This window comes from Vulpes vulpes, chromosome 8 (genome assembly GCF_048418805.1).
Source record: "Vulpes vulpes isolate BD-2025 chromosome 8, VulVul3, whole genome shotgun sequence".
Classification (NCBI taxonomy): Eukaryota; Metazoa; Chordata; class Mammalia; order Carnivora; family Canidae; genus Vulpes; species Vulpes vulpes.
Genome location: NC_132787.1, coordinates 96,585,111 through 96,606,277, shown reverse-complemented (window position 1 = coordinate 96,606,277; position 21,167 = coordinate 96,585,111). Strand labels below are relative to the sequence as shown.

At 35.7% G+C, this 21,167-nt stretch overlaps 1 protein-coding gene across 50 annotated transcripts in view; it reads right to left on the bottom strand.

The window, feature by feature from the left end:
• The window catches only part of PUM2 (pumilio RNA binding family member 2), a 94,891-nt gene that overhangs the window by 64,711 nt on the left and 9,013 nt on the right, over positions 1-21,167 (bottom strand). For 22 of the 50 annotated variants that reach the window (XM_072767628.1, XM_072767616.1, XM_072767615.1 and 19 more), the window contains exons 2-3: positions 7,484-7,552; positions 101-209 (exon numbers count right to left, since the gene is read on the bottom strand). In XM_072767628.1, the coding sequence (XP_072623729.1) occupies positions 101-209; positions 7,484-7,534 (160 nt within the window). In that variant the 5' untranslated portion in view covers positions 7,535-7,552. Of the gene's footprint in view, positions 1-100; positions 210-5,496; positions 5,571-6,443; positions 6,569-7,483; positions 7,553-16,427; positions 16,538-19,439; positions 19,582-21,167 lie in introns of those variants that run through there. The other 28 variants (XM_072767644.1, XM_072767634.1, XM_072767627.1 and 25 more) reach the window with 6 other exon arrangements.

Genomic DNA, 21,167 nt, shown 5'->3' with positions numbered 1-21,167 from the left:
GACATCACAAATTTGCTCCAAGTATCGTTTAGGAGTAGGCAGGATTTTAAAAAATTTGAGTACACTCATTATTCACACACATACACCACCAATAACTTACGAGAAGTTCCCCATGCAGTCTCTCTCCATTCATCATCCCCAAGAAATATGCCTTTTTGTCCATCTTTTGTTGAATCATCAGGTTCCCAAAACTTTTTGGTAGGCAAAAGCTATTTGGGAGGGAAAAAATATTAATTTAAGTTTCATTCTAACTGCAAATTTATTCTAATTATACATAGGTGAAAGCAAACTTACCACCAATATGTACAAATTAGTTTTCAATACTAAGGAAAATTCAGAGTGAACTATTTCCTATTTGTCTTGTTAATAATAAGTAACTCCTCACTTAATGTCTGGGTACTGGCTCTAGTAATTCTACACCTGAACATTAATCAAAGTCTACTTCTTTTTCTACATGTTTGAAATGGTTCTACCACTACGTGACTTTCTTTATACAGTTTACTAAAGTTTCTTATTCAATATAGATAATACAATAAAAACATCTATACAAAAGATGAAAACGTTTCCTTTACTTCCAAACACTGCCCTTGGATCACCTCGTATCCCAAAGCTTCCATGATAGAAAATACATCTTCACTTTTACTTCACTTATTCAAAGGAAGTGAACTTCACAACTCTTCCTAGGTCTGGAATGCTAGTAATCTATCAATTCCAAATCAGGAACCTACGGATGGTGGAAGACACACAGAAAGGAACCTCAAATACTTCTGAGATACTCTAAAAGCCCCATGCTCTATCTGCCATATATGTTACACTATTATAGCACATTAAAATTATGTTGATACAATGATTCACTGATTATTCAATATGTACATTTGGCTAATTCCTAATGATACTTTAATACTCATCTAATAAGCCTTTCCTCTCTAACTTCCCTCACACTCACAGAAGATGGACTGGGGATATGCTTGTCTGAAACGAACAGACTAGTTTTCTGAGACATGCATTTGGCATTTTAAATACCCATTACTAAGACCTCCTCCCTCTCAGCTGATAATTAGGCACCCAGCCTTTCAGTGCTCATTATTGAACCTGTATATACTTCTTATCATTACACTTATCACACTAAATTGCCTGTGTCTGCCTCCTTAGGGGCATAGTAACCTTATTTTCAGAGAGCCCACAAACAAACTAAATGTAATAAAATGAACTTAGTAAAAACTCTGGGTCTAAGAAATAAAACTGTGAGGTGTTGGGGGGTGAAAATGTGAGTTTTGTGAGAAAGATAAAGTAAATCATGAACAAAGGTACAATCTAATAAACTACATTGTGTGTACAACAAGTTATGAGATGGATGAATAGATGAGGAAATGTCAAAGCTGATGCTGGTAAAGCTTTCTAGGTCAGATCCTGAGGAACCTTAAAGATAAGCTATAAAGCTGCATATTAAAGTAAAAGGAAAAAAAAAAAATAAAGTAAAAGGAATCCAGACAGGTTGTTAAGAGTGACATTATGTTTTAGAAAACAACTCAAGTTGTAAGTTATAATAATATTGATATTCTACACTAAAGACAAGGAAATCAGTTTAGCAGAATTACAAAAGGGCCAAGATGGTAAGAATCGAAATAGGGTACTAATACAAAGAGCTGAAAAAGTAAAATGGCTTGAGAGAGACATTTAGGAGAGTCAGCAGGATAGGATTAAAAATGGAGATTAATAAAAAAGATAAAATTTTAAAATTTGGGTAATAAGGTAAATCATAGTACTATTGACTAAAACAAAAAACCAGAAGCAGCTTTGAAGGCAGGCGGAAAAGTTCAATTTGGCCATGTTCCTAATCTACAGATTTTTTGCTAAACTAAATATATTTTAAAGGAAACCAATTTCTATTAAAAAAAAATAATAAGTTTTTCCATGTTAGGATCATCCTGGATTGCAAAGGGTTTGTATTTAAAGCACATATTTTAAACAATAATCTGCTCTCATAAAGATCTCAGTCAAATGTAACCTCTGTTCCCTCCGTTTTTTTTTTAAATCTCGCTATAAAAGAATTCTTGTAAATATTCAAACAAAATGTAAAGCTGATTAATATAACACTAAAACACTGTGCTTGATATATTTAAATAAGTAAATAGCCATTCATAGTAAACCCCAACTTAATCCTTAAAAATACCATTAAAAATGGTTCTGAAAAAATAAAGAAATATTTTTATCCCACATATGAGAAAAAAGATTCAATATCAAAGTAATTGTAACAAATAAGGAATTGAGAATAAAATTTTAACAACTTCAGAGAAGCACTCATCATAGACACAGAAGTGGCTTGAAACTAATATTTCTAAAAGATAACAGAAACAACAGAATCTCTTTGAGACTATTCCAAAGTCTTTGTGATAAAGTTCCATATAGTGCTTTAAGTAGAGAAGCTCATAGATCACGGCTTTAAAATACAAATTGTGCAACTAGAAAAGAAAAATCTATGTTAAGCACTTCTCCAATGTACCTAACTTTCTGTCAAGCACTGTGCTATGAATATCTTTTCATTTTGTAAACATTTATAAGCTATCATGCACAGGAAAACAATTTAGTAGTTAATAAAAGTAACACTTCTAGCAAAGGCCTATACATTCCAGAAACAACTTTTTGTGACAGTTTAAACACTGATTCCAAAAACTCAGAGAAACTACTATTCAAAAATAAATTAAAATGAACTAAATAGAGGAGAAAGCAACAATTCAGGATAAAAAAGTTTAAAAAAAAAAAAAAAGAAAAGAAAAAACAGGCAGTACATTGGTTGGATAGCAGTAAAAATAGAGATTTGCCCCTGGAGACTCTTTTACTGTAGTAGAAATCGGGGAGCATATTACAGAGAACAAGGGCCAAGAGATCTTAGAGATCTGTAAAATTTATGACCCAATACCACTTATTAGTTCTCTAATTCACAAAAGCTTTAAACCAAAATCAAGCAATTTTCTTGTTAACCTGCACATCTGTCCTTCCAACTCAGAAATGATTGGGTAAACATACAAATTCATCCCCCAACTGTCCACCATTTGATTAGTTCTTTCTTTCAAGAAGTATTTATGGCTTGCCCTCTCCACCTTCAAAGAAATCAGTCAACAACCTAGCACACTGCCTCAAAATAATAAATTCTTACTAGAATTTACCAGGTCCACTTACACTTCAGATTTCTTAATACAAATTGTTACATAAAATCACATAACCAACCTAATTAACATAATCTTAAGAGTCAAAAGAACTTAAAAGGCTTTATGTCTACAATATGGTGTTTTATTTTTTTAAAGATTTTACTTATTTATTTATTGGAGACAGAGAGAGAGAAGCAGAGACACAGAGGGAGAAGCAGAGGGAGCCTGATGCAGAACTCTATCCCAGGACCCCAGGATTAAAACCGACCCCAAGTCAGACACTCAACCACTGAGCCACCCAGGTTGCCCCAATATGGTGTTTTAAATTAAGGTGTTTATATAACATCCCAAATGGGGCACTTTTGAGGAAGCGAGTGCTTTTAATAATTACACCATGACAACAGATATGTATTTGGACTGTCTGGGCAAATTAGGATGTAAGGTGACTCTCTTTATAATGGAAGTTCATAAAAGAGAGGCATAAATGCTAATAATAACTCAATGTATAGAGAACAAAAAACAACGTAAATCCCTAGAATGATGCTTTTCCAGACTTTAATCTCTTCTGTTAATAAAAAAGATCAATAAATCCTTTCAAATTATACAACTTCCCCAATTTTCCATTCTTAATATCCTTTAATATTACTAGAAAACATAAGACATCATCACTTCCAAGGAAGCAGTATTGTGAATAGTCAAGGCATTCATGAGTTTATGCTATTCCATTACTACTATACATGATCTTGGGCCAGTTAATTAACCATTCTGAACTCAAGTTTCCTCATATGTAAGGATAATAATAAAGCAACTGTTATAGTTTCTGAGGCCAGAATGAAACAGCATAAGTAAACTAATTAGAACAGACATACAAATATTAGATATCATTACTACCAAAAATAGGAATCTTTTAATATTATAAAACATAAGTAACATATTGACCAGTGACACTTAACTGGCTAATTTAAGAACTATGATAGAATTCATTATAAAAATCTTATCTCTGGCTGTTTGCCTTCTTAATTTTCAAGTCCATTTGAGTATTGTAGAAGGAGCATGAAACAAAGAACAGATGCCTAATATAGTCCCATTCTGCACAAGGAAACAGAACCAAGGTTACACATATGGCTACTATGTGGCACCATTAGGATTTGAACCTATCATCTGTATAATTCTAAGGCTCATCCTCTTTACATTTAACTACCATAGAAGATGGTTCTTTTCAATCATAGCCTAATTCATCAATATTTCTGAAAATTCCTAGTATTAGAATACCACTAGGTATTAGAATACCTAGTATTAGAATAAATTTAACAAAGTTTATGATATTATCACGATATTCACACCATATAATGTGGGAATTCATAATGGTGGATAAAGTTAAGACAGAATTGCTAAGACAAAGATCTATGTACACAAAACTAGAAACTGTCATTTAGACACTATTTCAAGTAGTTGGCCTCCATTTCAGTTATTCCTAACAGATCAGAGCTAGAAATTTGAAATATATCTAATTCATACAAAAGGCTGTTCCTATCACTGTCTTTAAAGAAATCAGTCTCACTCAAGGTCATAGCACTAGTGATAGATCAGAGAATACAGAAGTCTCTTTACTCTCTTATCTAGTATTCACACCACCTAGGATATCAGTACATAATTTTCTTTAAATATTGTTTAAGAAAGGAGGGGGGCATTATTTTTCATACTAAGCTATGAATACTCCCCAAATAAAACACATTAATTCAGTGACTTAAAGTTTAATTCTGGGTTTCCTAAAGAATTTCAGGCAGGGGCCTGTTTCCCCCATTTGAAAAATAAAGTATATGTATAAAATAATAGATATGTCCCTCTGCAATTTAGTTTTAAAACACTGTACTAATGAATCTGAGTCCAACCTCCTATAAACTAGCTTTGCTCTTTTTAAGCCATGACATAATACAAATCAGGTAAGTCTTTTGACAAAAACATGCTATGGAAAAATATGGAAAGAATGAGTTTATGAATGGATGAAGACTGATCTGTTCCCATTTCTGGATGACCAACTAGAAAAGACTGCCCTTCTGATAATGGGTCAGCAAAGATATCATGATCTATAAAACCTAGTACATTTGAAATAGTCCTATATGCAATGCAGTGCTTTCCACATTAGAGATTTACAACAATTTAAGACATAATAAAGAAAATTCCATTTTTGAAGAAAAAAATCAAGAATAGGGCAATCCATTAAAAAAGGATGTCACATCAAAAAATAAACAAGCAATTTCAGAAAACTCAAAAGCCAAACTCACGGCTATTTTTAATTTATTAAAATGAATGAATTCTGGGATAAAACAAAAACAAAAAACCTCACCTGTCAGGAAAGGAGGAGAAGACTGGTGAGAGAGAGACAGGCAAAGAAGGAAATCCCAGAAGGTTCCCTGCTGCCTGTGAGATGAGGAAAGATAGAAAGGCTTGTGGGAGAGAGAACCCAGAGACAGAAACCTGAGTAGGTTTCTTAGCCATCTCTTAGAGGTAACAGAATTAGTTGGTAAACTGTTAAGAAAATATACTTAATGAGTAACAGCTTATTTAAAAATACATTCCTACTGAATGAAGGTCACAGAAGCACTGACCTACTGCTAGCTGCCCCAAAAAACAGGCAGTCTAAATCCTAGCTACCTTTACTTTGCGTATCTGAAATTTCCATTAAGAAAGCCTAATTTTAGATTAATACACTATTCCAACCCAGTTTGTCTCTTTTCCAAAAACCTCAAGTATACCTCCTCCATCCCCAAATAACTAACCAATTCTTTCAACTATTTCTGATCACTTTTTTTAACTGCAAAGATGTCTTTGCATTTATCAAATACTATTTAGAAAGGTAGGGGAATCATGAACCAAATATATATATAATGTAGATCTAGGAAGTACACTGAGGGGGATGGTTTCCTAGAAAGAATGAAGTTGATGGTGTGGGCTTTATTTGCTCTTAAAAAAATCAAGTTCAAGTTTGTCACAAACTAGGCTGAAACGCTGTTCAAACTTGCCTTTAAAATAGATTATTCTGCTTTCTAAAGACCATAGGAAACAAGTAGCAGGGAACAAAACAAAAGCCCTTTTCAATTGCTTCTTTTTATTTGCCCATAGTGTAAATAATGCCTAAGCAGCCACTGTATTGCAGTGAAGCTCTAGTTTTTTGTTGTTTAACTAAAAAATTATTCCCTCTTTTAAATCTTTCTTAGGGACCAGAATTTTACTTTATGTACTAGACTAACACGTTTACTTTGGCAATACTTATGCTTAAGCACCTTAACTCACCCTTAAATCAGTCCTCTGAAAATGACAAACTCTTTGGAAAACGCTGTTCTGGAGAAGGGAAGGGTTAGCTAGCTGCAGGGTGCCCTCTTGTGGCCCAGAGGAGTGACTGGACTCTTTTTCTGCATCTGAAGAGCACAGCATTGGATGGAGTGAGTCTCATGAAGGTCTAATCTACCAAAGTAAAATAATCTCCAGGAGCAAGCAATTAATTACACATCTTATGTCTGTTCACTGTTATGTTCTATAAGCAAAGTCCCCACTATGTTAGTACTTAGAACAAGACAAAATAAAGATGTGACCACAAGGGTTTCCATAAGTAATTAAGGTTTTCTAAATATTCTTTAGGCTAAGCATTTTTGATGCCTTAAAGTATGTAATGGTGCAGTTAAATGGAATGCCTCAATGAAAATCACATATTAACAGGACTGATAAGTTCTATTAAAAAATTGAGAGAGCTCACTGTGTGTCAGTCATTCAAATCTAACAATCTACAGAGGAAACTAATATAAAATGAACTGTAACAATATAATAAAAATAAGTATAAAGATCTGAGAAGTCAGAAGAGGAAGTAATTAACTCTAACAATAGGACAACACATAGGAGTCTTTCTCAGTACAGTCTTGTAGAGGATTAGAAGTTTATTAAGCAAACAGTGAACAAGGAGAGATTTTTGGAAGAGAGAATAGTGAGCAATTAAGTGTAGCTAAAGCAAACAGCATACATATATAAAACAGCAGGACAAGGATCAAGAAAGGCTCTTTTCAGAGCAAAGTAATTGTGGTTCATTACCAAAACGTAAAATATTATCTAAACCAAGTCAATCAAATCAACTAGGTACAATCTCACTAAAAATTACTTCTACAAATATTAAAAAAAAAGCAAATCACCACAACTAGAGAATTGTATAATCCAAGATTTAAAAATCCCACACCACGTGGAAGACATAACCACTATTTTCAAGAATATTTATGGTTAAAAAAGTCTCAATGGCTCAAATAACTTTAGTGAGGTATACATTCTTAGCATTCATAAATATTTACCTCTCCCATTCCCCGAGATTCTAATGCAAGAGCTTGAAAATCATGATTCATTTCATCCACAGATCAAACCTGTTGAGTAACAAAAATAAAAATTAGTAAAAAGAAAAATTTAAACAATTGACTGCATCAAATATTTTTGTTATATTGCCACTATTGTTACTATTTGCATGAGCTGATATGGGCAAAAATCAATTTATCTATGAAGATAGATTTTCCTAAATAGAGCACATAACAACAATCTACATTAAAATTAAAATTAAAACCTAGGGTCAAAGATTCTTGGGCTATTGTCTGTGCCAAGTGAACTCCTACTAGCTGAGCAAAATAGAAAGTAAAGAATAAAGGAAGCAAGCTCAAATACTAAAATATAGTTATCTTTATATATTATAGTTCCAATTACAAAATTACTATTTTACTTCTTTCAGTTAACATTTTTCAAAATTTCTCAGCATTTTATTATTTGTAGATCTTATACTAATAATAAAAAGAATTTAATGAAAATAAGTGGTGGTCCAGTTCAAAAAAACACAAATTAATCAGCAGTGAGAGCAATATTTAATTTCCTTAAGAGTAGCTCCTTCCCCTTCTCCTTCAACTAAAACTAAAATACTTTTTCATCTTTCCATTTCCAACTGTTTAGTTTATCATTCATGTGGCAATTGATGTATTCTTGAATCAGAGGCCCTTTGCCTCCTAATATTAAGTACTGCTGGAGAAAACCACTCAACACCGAAGCCACTACAAATTCAGCTGTCCTGCTTTATGGGCCTTATAATATACAATATAATACTATTATTTCCCCCAATCAGTCTCTTAAAACTCCATAGCATGTGACATTACAAAGCACTCCTCCCTTCCTGTAATACTGTTCTTTGTTGCTACTCTGTCTCTTAAAATTCTTCTATTTTCCCATGTCTAGCTGCTTTTTCTCAGGCTTCTTCAGAGTCCCATTTGTCTCTTCAATTCATGTTAAATGTTAGTGTTCCTTAGTATTCTATCCACAGTAGTCTCCTCTTTACTCTTTACCCTGAGCAAGCTCATCCACTCTCACTGCTTTGAAAACTATATATATATGGGCCCCTGGGATTCTGTCCCACATCAGGCTCCCTGCGAGGAGACTGCTTCTCCCTCTATATCTCTGCCTCTGTGTGTCTCTCATGAATATATAAATAAAATCTTAAAAAAATTATAACAATTCAACTTAAAAATGGGCAAAGATCTGCAGATACTACATCAAAGATATATGGATGGTAAATAAGCTATTCTCTTAACTTGAATTCATTAACAGTTCAACAAAGTGAACTTTTCATTCACCCTTTCATTAACTCCGTAAGCTCTTACTGGCATCTTCAAAATGTTAAATTTTGTAGAGGAAAAAAAAAAAAAAAAAAAAAACAAGTTAAAATAAGATCACTGTTCTCAAAGAGTTTAAATGAGTCACACAGGTTTCCGGGTATTGGAGATGTAGGTCCTTTAACCTTAAGCAGCATCCTGCAGAGAACTATAATTTCTGGACAAATACAATCTGAAGGCAATGGAAAACATCAAAAAACAACATGGAAGACAGTCTACACTTAAAGGACTGGCAGAGAGTAAGTTTTTTAATGGCTTTTCCAACTGAGGACAGGCCTGGGTGGAGGCCTTAGTGCACCAAAATTCCTATAGAGAATCCAGTCTTAAACTTGAAGAACCAAAGGACACAGTTGAGGGCAACCAGAAATGCTGGAAATTGAGGAAGTCTCAGAAAGAAAACAACCCATAAGGATAAATATTTATAAAGCTTTATTACAAACATGCTTGCAGTAGTGTTGCTTGCAAATTACTGAAATTATAAACTGTGTAACTGCTGTACACTAGTTAAGTGGAGTGACACATCTATAAAATGCAATACTTTAATAGCTATTAAAAATGTTTGGAAAAAAAAAAATCTGAGTTTGAGGGCAGCCCGGATGGCTCAGCAGTTTAGCCTCACTTTCAGCCCAGGGTGTGATCCTGGAGATCCCGGATGGAGTCCCACATCAGACTCCCCGTGTGGAGCCTGCTTCTCCTCTGCCCGTGTCTCTGCCTCTCCCTGTGTCTCTCATGAATAAATAAAGAAAATATTTTTTAAAAAAGAAAAATTGGAGTTTGAAATTAAGAAAACGCTTAGACAGTGAGATGCTTGAATGGCTCAGTGGTTGAGTGTCTGCCTTCGGCTCAGGGTGTAATCCTGGGGTCCTGGGATCGAGTACTGCATTGGTCTCCCCACAGGGAGCCTGCTTCTCCTTCTGCCTATGTCTCTGACTCTCTGTCTCTCATGAATAAGTAAAACCTTAAAAAAAAAATGCTTAGATAGTAATGTTAAGAAAGATTCAAAGGAACAGTGACTGGGTGGCTCAGTCAGGTAAGCATCAGACTTTGGCTCAGGTCATGATCTCAGGGTCCTGGGATGGAGCCCCATGATGTGCTCCCTGATTGTCTGGAAGTCTGTTTCTCCCTCCCCCTATTCTCCTCCCCCAACTTGTGCTTGGCTCCTCGCTTGTCATGCTCTAATAAAAACCTTTTTAAAACCAGAAAGACTGAAATAACCCAAATTTCATACAGTCCTTAAGTGACCAGGGTATGCAATATTTTTCATCTATGTATCTGTAGGTTATTACCTTTCTACAATATATGTGTATAGTCCATGAATGAAAGTAGGGAGATTTTCCCCTATCCTTCTAACCCTGCTCATGTGTGCTATCTCTCCCTATCTCTGTGTATCAAATGAATAAATAAAATCTTCAAAAAAAGAAAGAAAGGAAAAGATTAAAAGAACAGAGTAAAAGCCAAGACATTTTCTCAAGAGTAAAAAGCACTGGAGCTCTTGTGCTGAAGCCCTTCTTTGCTTACTACCAGGTTTTCATCTGTGGTTTGAATAAATAATGTCATATGTTAAAGAACCTCCAGATAAATATGAGAAGTCTCTTGGATCCATTCTTACTCAAGAAAGGAAAGAAAGAAAGGAAAGAAAGGAAAGAAAGAAAGAAAAGAAAAGAAAAGAAAAGAAAAGAAAAGAAAAGAAAAGAAAAGAAAAGAAAAAAGAAAAGAAAAGAAAAGAAAAGAAAAGAAAAGAAAAGAAAAGAAAGAAAAGAAAAGAAAAAAGAAAAGGAAGAAAGGAAGAAAGAAAGAAATTACTTATTTATTCATGAGACAGAGAGAGAGAGGCAGAGACATAGGCAGGGGGAGAAGCAGACTCCTCACAAGGACCCCAGGATCACAACCTGAGCCGAAGGCAGACATCCAACCACCGGGCCAGGCATCCCCCACTCTTACTTTTGTAGTGAATCATGCCCCAGGGCAGGGGTCAACAAACTTTTTCAATAAAGAGTCAAACAGGCAGATCATATGATCTCTGTTCTCAACTATGCCTTTGTAGCACAAAGCAGCCATAGATATCAAAATAAATGAGCATGGATGTGTCTCAATAAAACTTTATGAATAGTGAAATCTGAATTTCATATACTTTTTATGTGCTACGAAACATTATTCTTCCCCTGCCCCCAAATTTAAAAATCTAAAAGCCAATTCCAGAGAGTGGGTCAAACAAAAACTGGTAGTGGGCCAGATCTGGACTGTAGGCCATAGTTTGCTGATGTCTGCTCTAGTGGATTTACTTTCTTGACTGCTCCACAGAAATTTCAAATACAGATAATCCACTCTCAAACATGAGCAAGCCAAAAGTTAAGCATCAAGGCTCTGCTTTCAACCTTTTCATTTATACTATCCCCAGGCATATTTTCTTCTTATAATGAATGGTATTACAGGTTAAATTTAAATGTAGGTGATTGGGTAGGTCAGGAAGAAGACTTCAAAAAAATAAAATCTGCAGAAGACTCAAACCCAGCTTTTCAGTTAGGGTGTTACCATTTATTTCAATCATGAAAAGGAAGGAAGAGAAAGGTAAAACAACAGGATAGAAGGTAAACACAAACTCTCAAGCCAGTAATCTCCGTATTAGTTATTACAAAGTTGAGATGGTGGGGGTCGCACATATACCAAGAAGACTCCAAAATTTTTGGAAAATGCAAAGCTACTATGTCCTATGCAGTTACAAATGTTGGTATCATCTGGTGGCAAGGAAAAAATAATGTGGACATGAATTTTTAAGGACTTTATCCAAATGGTTAGATCTTAGGAAGAAAGAACACTTTAGTTCTTCTAAGAAGCAACAGAGTATCTATCTGGCATCCAGCTACAGAATATTGAATTGACTTGTTAACTGGAATAAAATGTATCCAAGAGGGATGCCTGGGTGGCTGGCGGTTGAGCGTTTCTTCCACCGAGGGCTTGATGCAAGTCCAGGGATCTGCTTGATGAAGTCCTGGGATGGAGTACCACATCAGGCTCCCTGCATGGAGCCTGCTTCTCTATGTCTCTGCCTGTCTCTAATAAATATTAAAAAACAAAAACAAAAACGTATCCAAGAGTTATAGTACACAGCACTGTTTGGGGTGTAAAGTCTGTCTTCAATTTTTTTTTTGTTTGCATCATTAAGCCATGAAACTCCCCCAGTATTATTTAATAACTGGAATTGGCTCACATATAAGATATATAATAGAACATTTTCTATGGCCAACATCCTGTGTAATCTTGAGGTAAGTTTGAATTAAAAAATAGTAGCTTTTGAGGTTGATTCTTTGTTTCCTAAAATCAAAGTGTTTCATTAAATTCTAAAATGTAATAGCAAAAAATAAATAAATAAAATGTAATAGCATTAGTCAACTTTTTGTAGGCAACACTTACTAATTACATGAGAAAAACAGATAAAGCACCTCAAATAACAACTTGGTTAAGTTCTAAGTTTTTATATTTACTAACAACAAATATAATTCAAAAGGTTTACAAGTTTGTGTAAAGAACCAAGAATATGCATTAATATGTATATTTATATCATTAAGAGTACTAATTTTTCTCAGACATTTGATCCAATTCCTCTCCATATGCTTACTGTAAAAAAAAAAAAAAAGTTTGGGGGAAACCACTTAGAGCTATAATAAATGGTACCAAGGCACTTTCTACTTCTATATGACACTAATCACATTTTCATAGTATTATAATTAGTTCTATTTTAAGGCCACAGTAGAAATTAAGCTCTGGAGTTAAAGAAGCTAGGAACTGTGACTTAGACACTGTAAATGCTCAATGTATAATGAATGAAAAAGAGTTCTTTTTTATTATATGAAGTACAAATTCAGATCTTATCAAATACCTGGATAGTAACTGCTTAGAAATACCTTCACATATAGTAATACATAATGTCTATTTTATTTTTTTTTAATTTTTTTAATTTTTTTTTTTTTATTTATTTATGATAGTCACAGAGAGAGAGAGGCAGAGACACAGGAGGAGGGAGAAGCAGGCTCCATGCACCGGGAGCCCGACGTGGAATTCGATCCCGGGTCTCCAGGATCGCGCCCTGGGCCAAAGGCAGGCGCCAAACCGCTGCGCCACCCAGGGATCCCCATAATGTCTATTTTAATGAAGAGAGTGAACAAGGCTCTTCCTCAGACTTTTTAAAAAGATTTTATTTATTTATTCATGAGAGACACAGAAAGAGGGGGAGAGAGAGAGAGAGACAGAGACACAGGCAGAGGGAGAAGCAGGCTCCACGCAGGGAGCCCAACATGGGACTTGATCCCGGGGTCTCCAGGATCACACCCTGGGCTAAAGGCGGTGCTAAACCACTGAGCCACCCTGACTACCCTTCGTCAGACTTTCTATAACACTGAATACACTTATCAACATAAAATGATAGTAACTTCCAGTACTTTTCCTATTAGTCCTATAAGACCTGAAGGCTACTGCTATCTTGTGCATCAATTACAAAAACAACACAATTACAGGAAAACTTAAATATAAGCCATTACAAAAAGTAACTTAGCTGCAATAAGCTGCTTATGAAATATTCTTGGTAGTCATCCTCTTTGGATTGTTTTTAATGAACATAATCAGTGAGCATTAGCAGTATCCATTGCAAACAAACAGGATATTTCTTCAGCATATTAAACCACTTATGCAAATTTGCCAACTAATCTGTTTCTTACCCATGACAAAGGTAAACCTAAATCCAGTCTTGAGTATTTGTAGTAGATGATTAGCCTTCAAAGATTTAACCTTGCAAAGTTTCTACTAATCACCCTTAACACCCAGTAATTTACTTCTTCTGGGGGCATGAATGGAATCATACACTCTTCTTGTGTTTCATTAAGTATAACTTTCATTTTGAAGCTTACAAAAAAAAATTTTTTTTAAAGATTTTATTTATTCATTCATGAGACACACAGAGAGAGAGGCAGAGACACAGGCAGAGGGAGAAGCAGGCTCCATGCAGGGAGCCCGACAGGGGACTCGATCCCGGGACTCCAGAATCACGCCCTGGGCCGAAGGCAGGCGCTACACCACTGAGCCACCAAGGGATCCCCTACAAAAATTTTTTAAATTTAAATTCTAATTAGTTACCATGCAGTGAAATATTAGTTTTAAGGAGAATTCAGTGATTCATCACTTACATACAACACCCAGTGCTCATTAACAAGTGCCCTCCTTAATACCCATCACCCTCCATCAACTCTCCGTTTCTTTATCATTAAGACTCTAAGACTCTCTAATGGTTTGTTTCCCCCTTTGCACCCCTCCCATATGTTCATCTGTTTTGTTTCTTCAATTCCACCTCTGGAATTATATGGTATTTGTCTTTCTTGGACTTATTTTACTTAGCATAATACACTCTAGCTCCATCCATATCATTGCTAATGTAAGATTTCATTTTCTCTGATGGTTGAATAATATTTCATTGTGTGTGTGTGTGTGTATATATATATATATATATATACACACACACACACACACACACCATATCTGCTTTATCTATTCATTTGTAGATGGACATTTGGGTTCTTTCCAGAGCAGGAGTATTGTTGATAATGCTGCAATAAACGCTAGGGTGCATGTACCCCTTCGAATCTGTATTTTTGTATCCTTTGGGTAAACAGCTAGTAGTGCAATTGCTGGATCACAGGATAGTTCTATTTTTAGCTTTTTGCAGTACCTCCATACTGTTTTCCAGTGACTGTACCAGTTTGCATTCCCACCAACTGTCTGCAAGAGGGTGCATCCTTGCCAACATCTGTTGTTTCTTGTATTAATTTTAGCCACCCTGGGAACCCTGGATGGCTCAGTGGTTTGGCGCCTGCCTTTGGCCCAGGGCATGATCCTGGAGTCCAGGGATCGAGTCCCACATCACGCTCCCCGTGTGGAGTCTGCTTCTCCCTCTGCCTGTGTACTCTGCCTCTCTCTGTCTCTCATGAATAAATAAAATCTTAAAGAAAAAAAAAAAAGACTGCTTAATTTTAGCCACCCTGACAGGTGTTAAGGTTGGGATCTCATCGTGGTTTTTTTATCTATATTTCCCTGACAATGAGTGATGCTGGGCATCGTTGCATGTGTCTGTCGGCCACCTTGATGTCTCCTTTGGAAAAGTGTGTATTTATGTCTTCTGCCCATTTCTTAACTGGATTATTTGTTTTCTGGGTGTTGAATTTGAGAAGTTCTTCATAGATTGTGGATACTAACCGTTCATTTGTAAATACCTTCTCCATTCTGAAGGCTGCCTTTTAGTTTTGTTTCCTTGTGCCAAAGCCTTTTTATCTTGATGAAATCCCAATAAGTTCATTTTTGCTTTTGTTTCCCTTGAATCATATACTTTTCTAGTTGTGTTGGACAAGTCACTTAGCTAGTAGTTGAGCCAAGAACCCCATCATCATTTTTTGATATTTGCTGTTTGTCTACATACTTCATGGGGTAATTATATAATGCTTGTTTTGCCAACATAAACAGTATTACTGACTCAACTGTATTGTTTTACGTTTTATTTTTTTTTCACGTTAAATTAAATTGGGCACATACACACAAAAGTGTCAATATACACTCCCAGAAACCAGAAGTCTTCAAAGACCCTACCTCAAATCTTCTAATAAGATTAGAAATTAAGTTATTCCAACACCAGCATTTAGATATAATGTAAATTTACCAAGTATTTCCATGCAAGACTGCTTTAGCTCTCTGAGGTTAAATCTCATAGAACATATTCTCAAAGAGGCAAAATAGGATTAAGTATTTAACTTACTTATATGCAAATATGAGGCAAGATGTTTTTCCCCCTTAGAATTCTCTCAAAGGAGAATTACCATGTATCTGAGCCCTTATGAAGTCCCTTGTTTTTACAAAGCATTCTCTCGATTTATTTTGAGAAATAAAACACTGGTTAAGGAAATTTTTTATTTTGAAAAATGAAATACTACTTAAAGAAAATCTCCAAACTAAATCAGCCTCAATCAATCTTAGTTTTTGGTACTTTTAGGTAACACCCGAGAGAAGCAAATCAGGTATCTTAGGTGGAAGTGAAGATGACATGCCTGAAACGACTGATAACATAAAGTGACTCTAATGAGTCAAAGAATAGATGTGAAATGTCAAAGATATATTTTTTAAAATATTTTATTTATTTATTAATGAGAGAGAGAAAGGAGAGAGAGAGAGAAGCAGACACACAGGCAGAGGGAGAAGCAGGCTCCATGCAGGGAGCCCGACGTGGGACTCACTCTCCAAGATCAGGCCCTGGGCTGAAGGCAGCGCTAAACCGCTGAGCCACCCGGGCTGCCCCTCAAAGATATATTATTAAATGAGCCCCCAAAAAGCAATTATTTCTAAATTAACATTTATTGTGATTTAATATGGTATGATCTTAAAAGTAAAGCCAACAGTTTTATGCCCCATGACAAAATATCAAACAGTACCACCACCTATGAGAAATTATGGTCTCGAAATAAAGAACAATCCACAAAACCTCCATCTGTGTGATAAAATCACTAGATCTAAATACTGGTTTCGGGGCACCTGGGTGGCTCAGTGGTTAAGCGTCTACCTTTGGCTCACGTCGTGGTCCCCAGGAAAGTGGGATAGAGTCCTGTATCAGGCTCCTTGCAGGGAGCCTACTTCTCCCTCTGCCTGTCTCTCTCATGAATAAATAAAATCCTAAAAAAAAAAAAAAAAAAAAAAGACTTTTTTCAGAAAATCAGAAATCTACATACAGAATGTGCATTATGATATTCACAAATTTTGTTAGTGGTAATAGCAGCAAGAGGATTGTATATTTTAATAAGTCCTCATCAGTAAGAGAATTTATATATATCCACCCTGGAGCCCAATGAGAGGCTTGAATTCACCACCCTGAGATCAAGACCTGAGTTGAGATCAAGAGTCAGATGCTTAACTAATTGAGCTACCCAGGCACCCCGCAGAATTTATCCTTAAGCTGGCCTGCTGTCTGGGATTTGTTTCAAAATACTCTTTTTAAAAACGTAAAATATTTCATACAAGGTTGAATATCAATGATACCTGAGGATGCAATGTATTATTCTACCTCTGCGTTTGAATATCCTCATAACAAAGTTTGATTTTATAAATTTTATATATATATATATAAATACATACATATATATGTGTATATACACACACACACACATAAACAAAAAACAATGTGACAAGACCATGTGAAACAGGGTAGTATTCAAGCTGGGTCTTGAGGGGTAAGTACAATTTGAAACCACTCCCCTTTTTTAAAAAAAAACATTTATATAAACTGTGGCTTGTAAAGGTAGTTAGTTACTTGCTACATTAACTGACTTAGGATCCAAGCTATTGTATAACTTGGTTATCATTTATTATTTCATCAACCATATTTCTGACAAGTGGCACATGAAATTATTTTCCCAAAAAAACTGATTTCCAAATAAGCACAAACCTCTTCGGACCAATTTTTATCACACACCATCCCCTCAGAGAATCTTTTTTTTAGAAAAGATTTTTTTGAGGGTGAGCACACATGCATGTGCAGAGAAGGAAAGAATTTCAAGTAGACTCCCTCCTGAGCACAGAACCCAACAAGGGGCTGGATATCATCACAACCCTGAGATCACGACCTGAGTTGAAATCAAGAGTCAGATGATGTTCAGCGGAGCCACTCAGGCACCTCCAGGGAACAAAATTAACTTAACACTCAATGTCATGCCAGAGATTGTGCTAGGCACATAATATCTAATTCTTATTACTATCCAGCAAAGTAAGTACTGTATTCTTATTTTACAAATAAGGAAACTGTGGCCAATTTCCATATCCTAATAGACAAAACTACTAAAATGGCAGACTTTATACTGTCAAGACTCCAAAGGCTCCATGCGTTTTTCTATACCAACCAAACATAAACCAATATTCAGCATATATGTTAATTCTACAACTCTCTTAAAGCTGCCACCACCCCCATCATCCTTTTGCTTACACTATTCCAGTTCCCTGGACAGGTCTTTGACACTTATCTCTTCATATGTAAATAATACAAACTCAAAGTTTGGCTCAAATGCCACTTTCTCCATCAAAACCCACCCCAAAACAATCTTTTTCTTAATTCCCATGGCATTTAGTTGGTATTTTCATCAATTATTAATAACATCATATTCCCTGTTACTTTAAAACTTCTCCGTATCATAGAAAAAAAAAAAGAAAAAAAAACCCCACAAAACTTCTCTATATCAGAATTAGGGTAGAAAAAACATTAACACAGTTATGTAAGCTATTCTGGTTACACCAGTGTTCCATGAAACGAGGCAAGGGTTCAAAGGAAGAATAGTAAGGCATAGTGTAATAGGGATAGGGAGAGAGGGAAACGGTTAACATTATCAACTATGAATCCATTTAAAAGCGTGAGATTAAAAAAAAAAAAAGCGTGAGATAAATGTATTTAGACATAGGTGGTGGGGGAAATCCCGGATATAAGTGAAAAGGCAAGGTTAAAAGCAGTGCATCATCCAACTTTCGTAAAAACAAAATAAAAACATATTGTATAAATGGAAAACCATCAGAAACTGACATTTAATTGTTATTAGTGGTCACATCTGGGAAAAGGGTATGCATGATTTTTGTTTTATATTTTATAATCACTTACTCAAGTGTTTCCCAGTCATTACTTATCTCTGAAAATATTTAAAATATATACATGCTGGGAATCACTAAACACATTGATGTAGTTCTTGTAATCAAGTCAGCTTGGAAATCAATGGCCTTTATTTTTAAGTAATTTTCTTTTTTTTTTTTTTTAAGATTTTTATTTATTTATTCATGAGAGAGAGAGAGGCAGAGACATAGGCAGAGAGAGAAGCAGTCTCCATGGAGGGAGCCCAATGTGGAACTCGATCCCAGGACCCAGGGATCATGCCGAGCCCAAGGCAGATGCTCAATCGCTGATCCACCCGTTCAATCGCTGAGCCACCCAGGTGTCCCTGTGCTCAAGTATTTTGTAAGTATACCTATACATGAGCTATGTATGACTTGCAAAGAAACACACCAGAAAAACATCTTTTCCATAAACTAGGCATCACTTAAAAGAAAAATATTCTGCTCTTATTGGTAAACTTCTAAGGGTTTTTAAGACACTATAAAGGGATTTACATGTATACCCAATACCTACTGTACCTACTGTAGTAAATATCTCTAGCTATACACTTCGTGACACTTTGGGTTTTAAAAAGCAAAATCTAAAATATAGTTCTAAGTATTTTTCTCATCACTTGATTTAAAGGGATTGTACTTATGTAGCTAACGCTTAGTTTTCTAACCACTTCATCTAGATTAGTTCTACCTTTTTCTTTGATATATTCCTCAAAGTGTTAAAAAAAGGGGGGGGGGACCAACCAAATTATACCTTTTAAACTCCTCAATGTATTTGACAGTATACTGTGATAAACATGGTTTACGTATTTCTAGTTTTCAAAGTATTTCATACATAATATTGTTTCTGCTTGGTAAGTATTCTTTGACAAAAGCTTAAGAAAGAAGACAAGAATTGTTATTTTATTTTAAAGATTTATTTATTTTGGGGTACCTGTGTGGCTCAGTTGGTTAAGCACCAACTCTTGAAGAGATGCCTGGGTGATCCTGGAGCCCCAGGATCAAGTCCCACATCGGGCTCCCTGTGTGGAGCCTACTTCTCTCTTTGCCCGTGTCTCTGCCTTTCTGTGTCTCTCCTGAATAAATGAAATTAAAAAAAAAAAACAAAAACAAACAAAAAAAAACCATCGACTCCTGAGATAGAGCCATGCTCAGTGTGGGAATCAGCTTATGATTCTCTCCCTCTCCTCTCCCCCCAACTCACCACTTGCAAGCTCCCTCTCAAATAAATAAATCTTTAAAATTAAAAGAAAAAAAGCTTTCTTTTAAGAGAGCACATGCATGAGAGGAAGAGAGGGAGAGCTTATTAAGCAGACTCCCTACTGAGCATGGAGCCCCACATGGGCTCTACTCATGACCATGAGGTCACAACCTGAGCTGAAACCGAGTTGGTTGCTCAACAGACTGAGCCCCCTAGGCACCCCATATGACTTTTTTTTTTTTTTAATTTGCCATTACTTCTATCGCTCAAGACTATCACTTACCTGAATTCCCAGTAGAAGGCAAAATACTACAGTTCTTAGCTAAATTTCATTCCTAACAGCAATGTGAGTGAATTAAGTCTAAATGAGACTGGGACGCCTGGGTGGCTCAGCGGTTGAGTGCCTGCCTTTGGCCTAGGGCGTGATCCTGGAGACCTGGGATCGAGTCCCACATCGGGCTCCCTGCATGGAGCCTGCTTTTCTCTTTGCCAATGTCTCTGCCTCTCTCTCTCTCTCTCTGTCTCTCCTGAATTAAAAAAAAAAAAAAAAACCTAAATGAGATTAATCCCTAAAGGACACTAACTTTAAGTCTGTGCCCTGAAGGTTTACCCATCAGTATAACATACCACATTAGGATGTGGGAAGGATCAGAGGTATGCCTTTCTTAGCATATATAAGGAGGATCTGTTAACCGATTCCCAGAAAAGTAAATGTGCTAATGTTTTGGAAATTCTTTTTTTTTTTTTTAAGATCCTATTTATTCATGAGAGACACAGAGAGAAAAAGAGAGGCAGAGAAAGAAGCAGGCTCCATGTAGGAAGCCTGACGTGGAACTCGATTCCAGGACTCAGGGATCATGTCCTGAGCCAAAGGCAGACGCTCAACCACTGAGCCATTCAGGCATCCCTCGTTTTGGAAATTCTTTACGCAATCCTCAAGGATATGAACACCCCAATTTTAAGGTCACTGGTTCACAACCTCACAGTGCATCAGAATCTAGGTAGAAGGTTTAAAACTGTACACTCAGATCCCACTTATATAATAACCCTTACAATGTCACCATATCACCTATAGCTAAGGAATATATCGACAAATACCATATTGATTTTCCAAATAAAAAATTTTGGATCATCCATCATAGTATAACAGATAAATCTGAATAAAAAGATCTCGAATATAGTTTCATGTTTGTCCCAAACTAGGTGAATGAACTCAAAACACTAACACTGGTCCTGTTTTCCCATTTGCAAATGAGAATATGCCTCCTTCACAGGATTGTGAAAAATGAAATATATGTAATTAAAATAAGTGCTTTCAAGAGTATTAAGGACCTACCACAATGAGGGACTATTTTCTTGTTTAAAAAATCAATATACAATCCTCTAACACAGGAATTTCTTTTGAGAATTTACCTTACATAAACAGCACCAACATGAAAAGAATGAACTGCATAATATTTA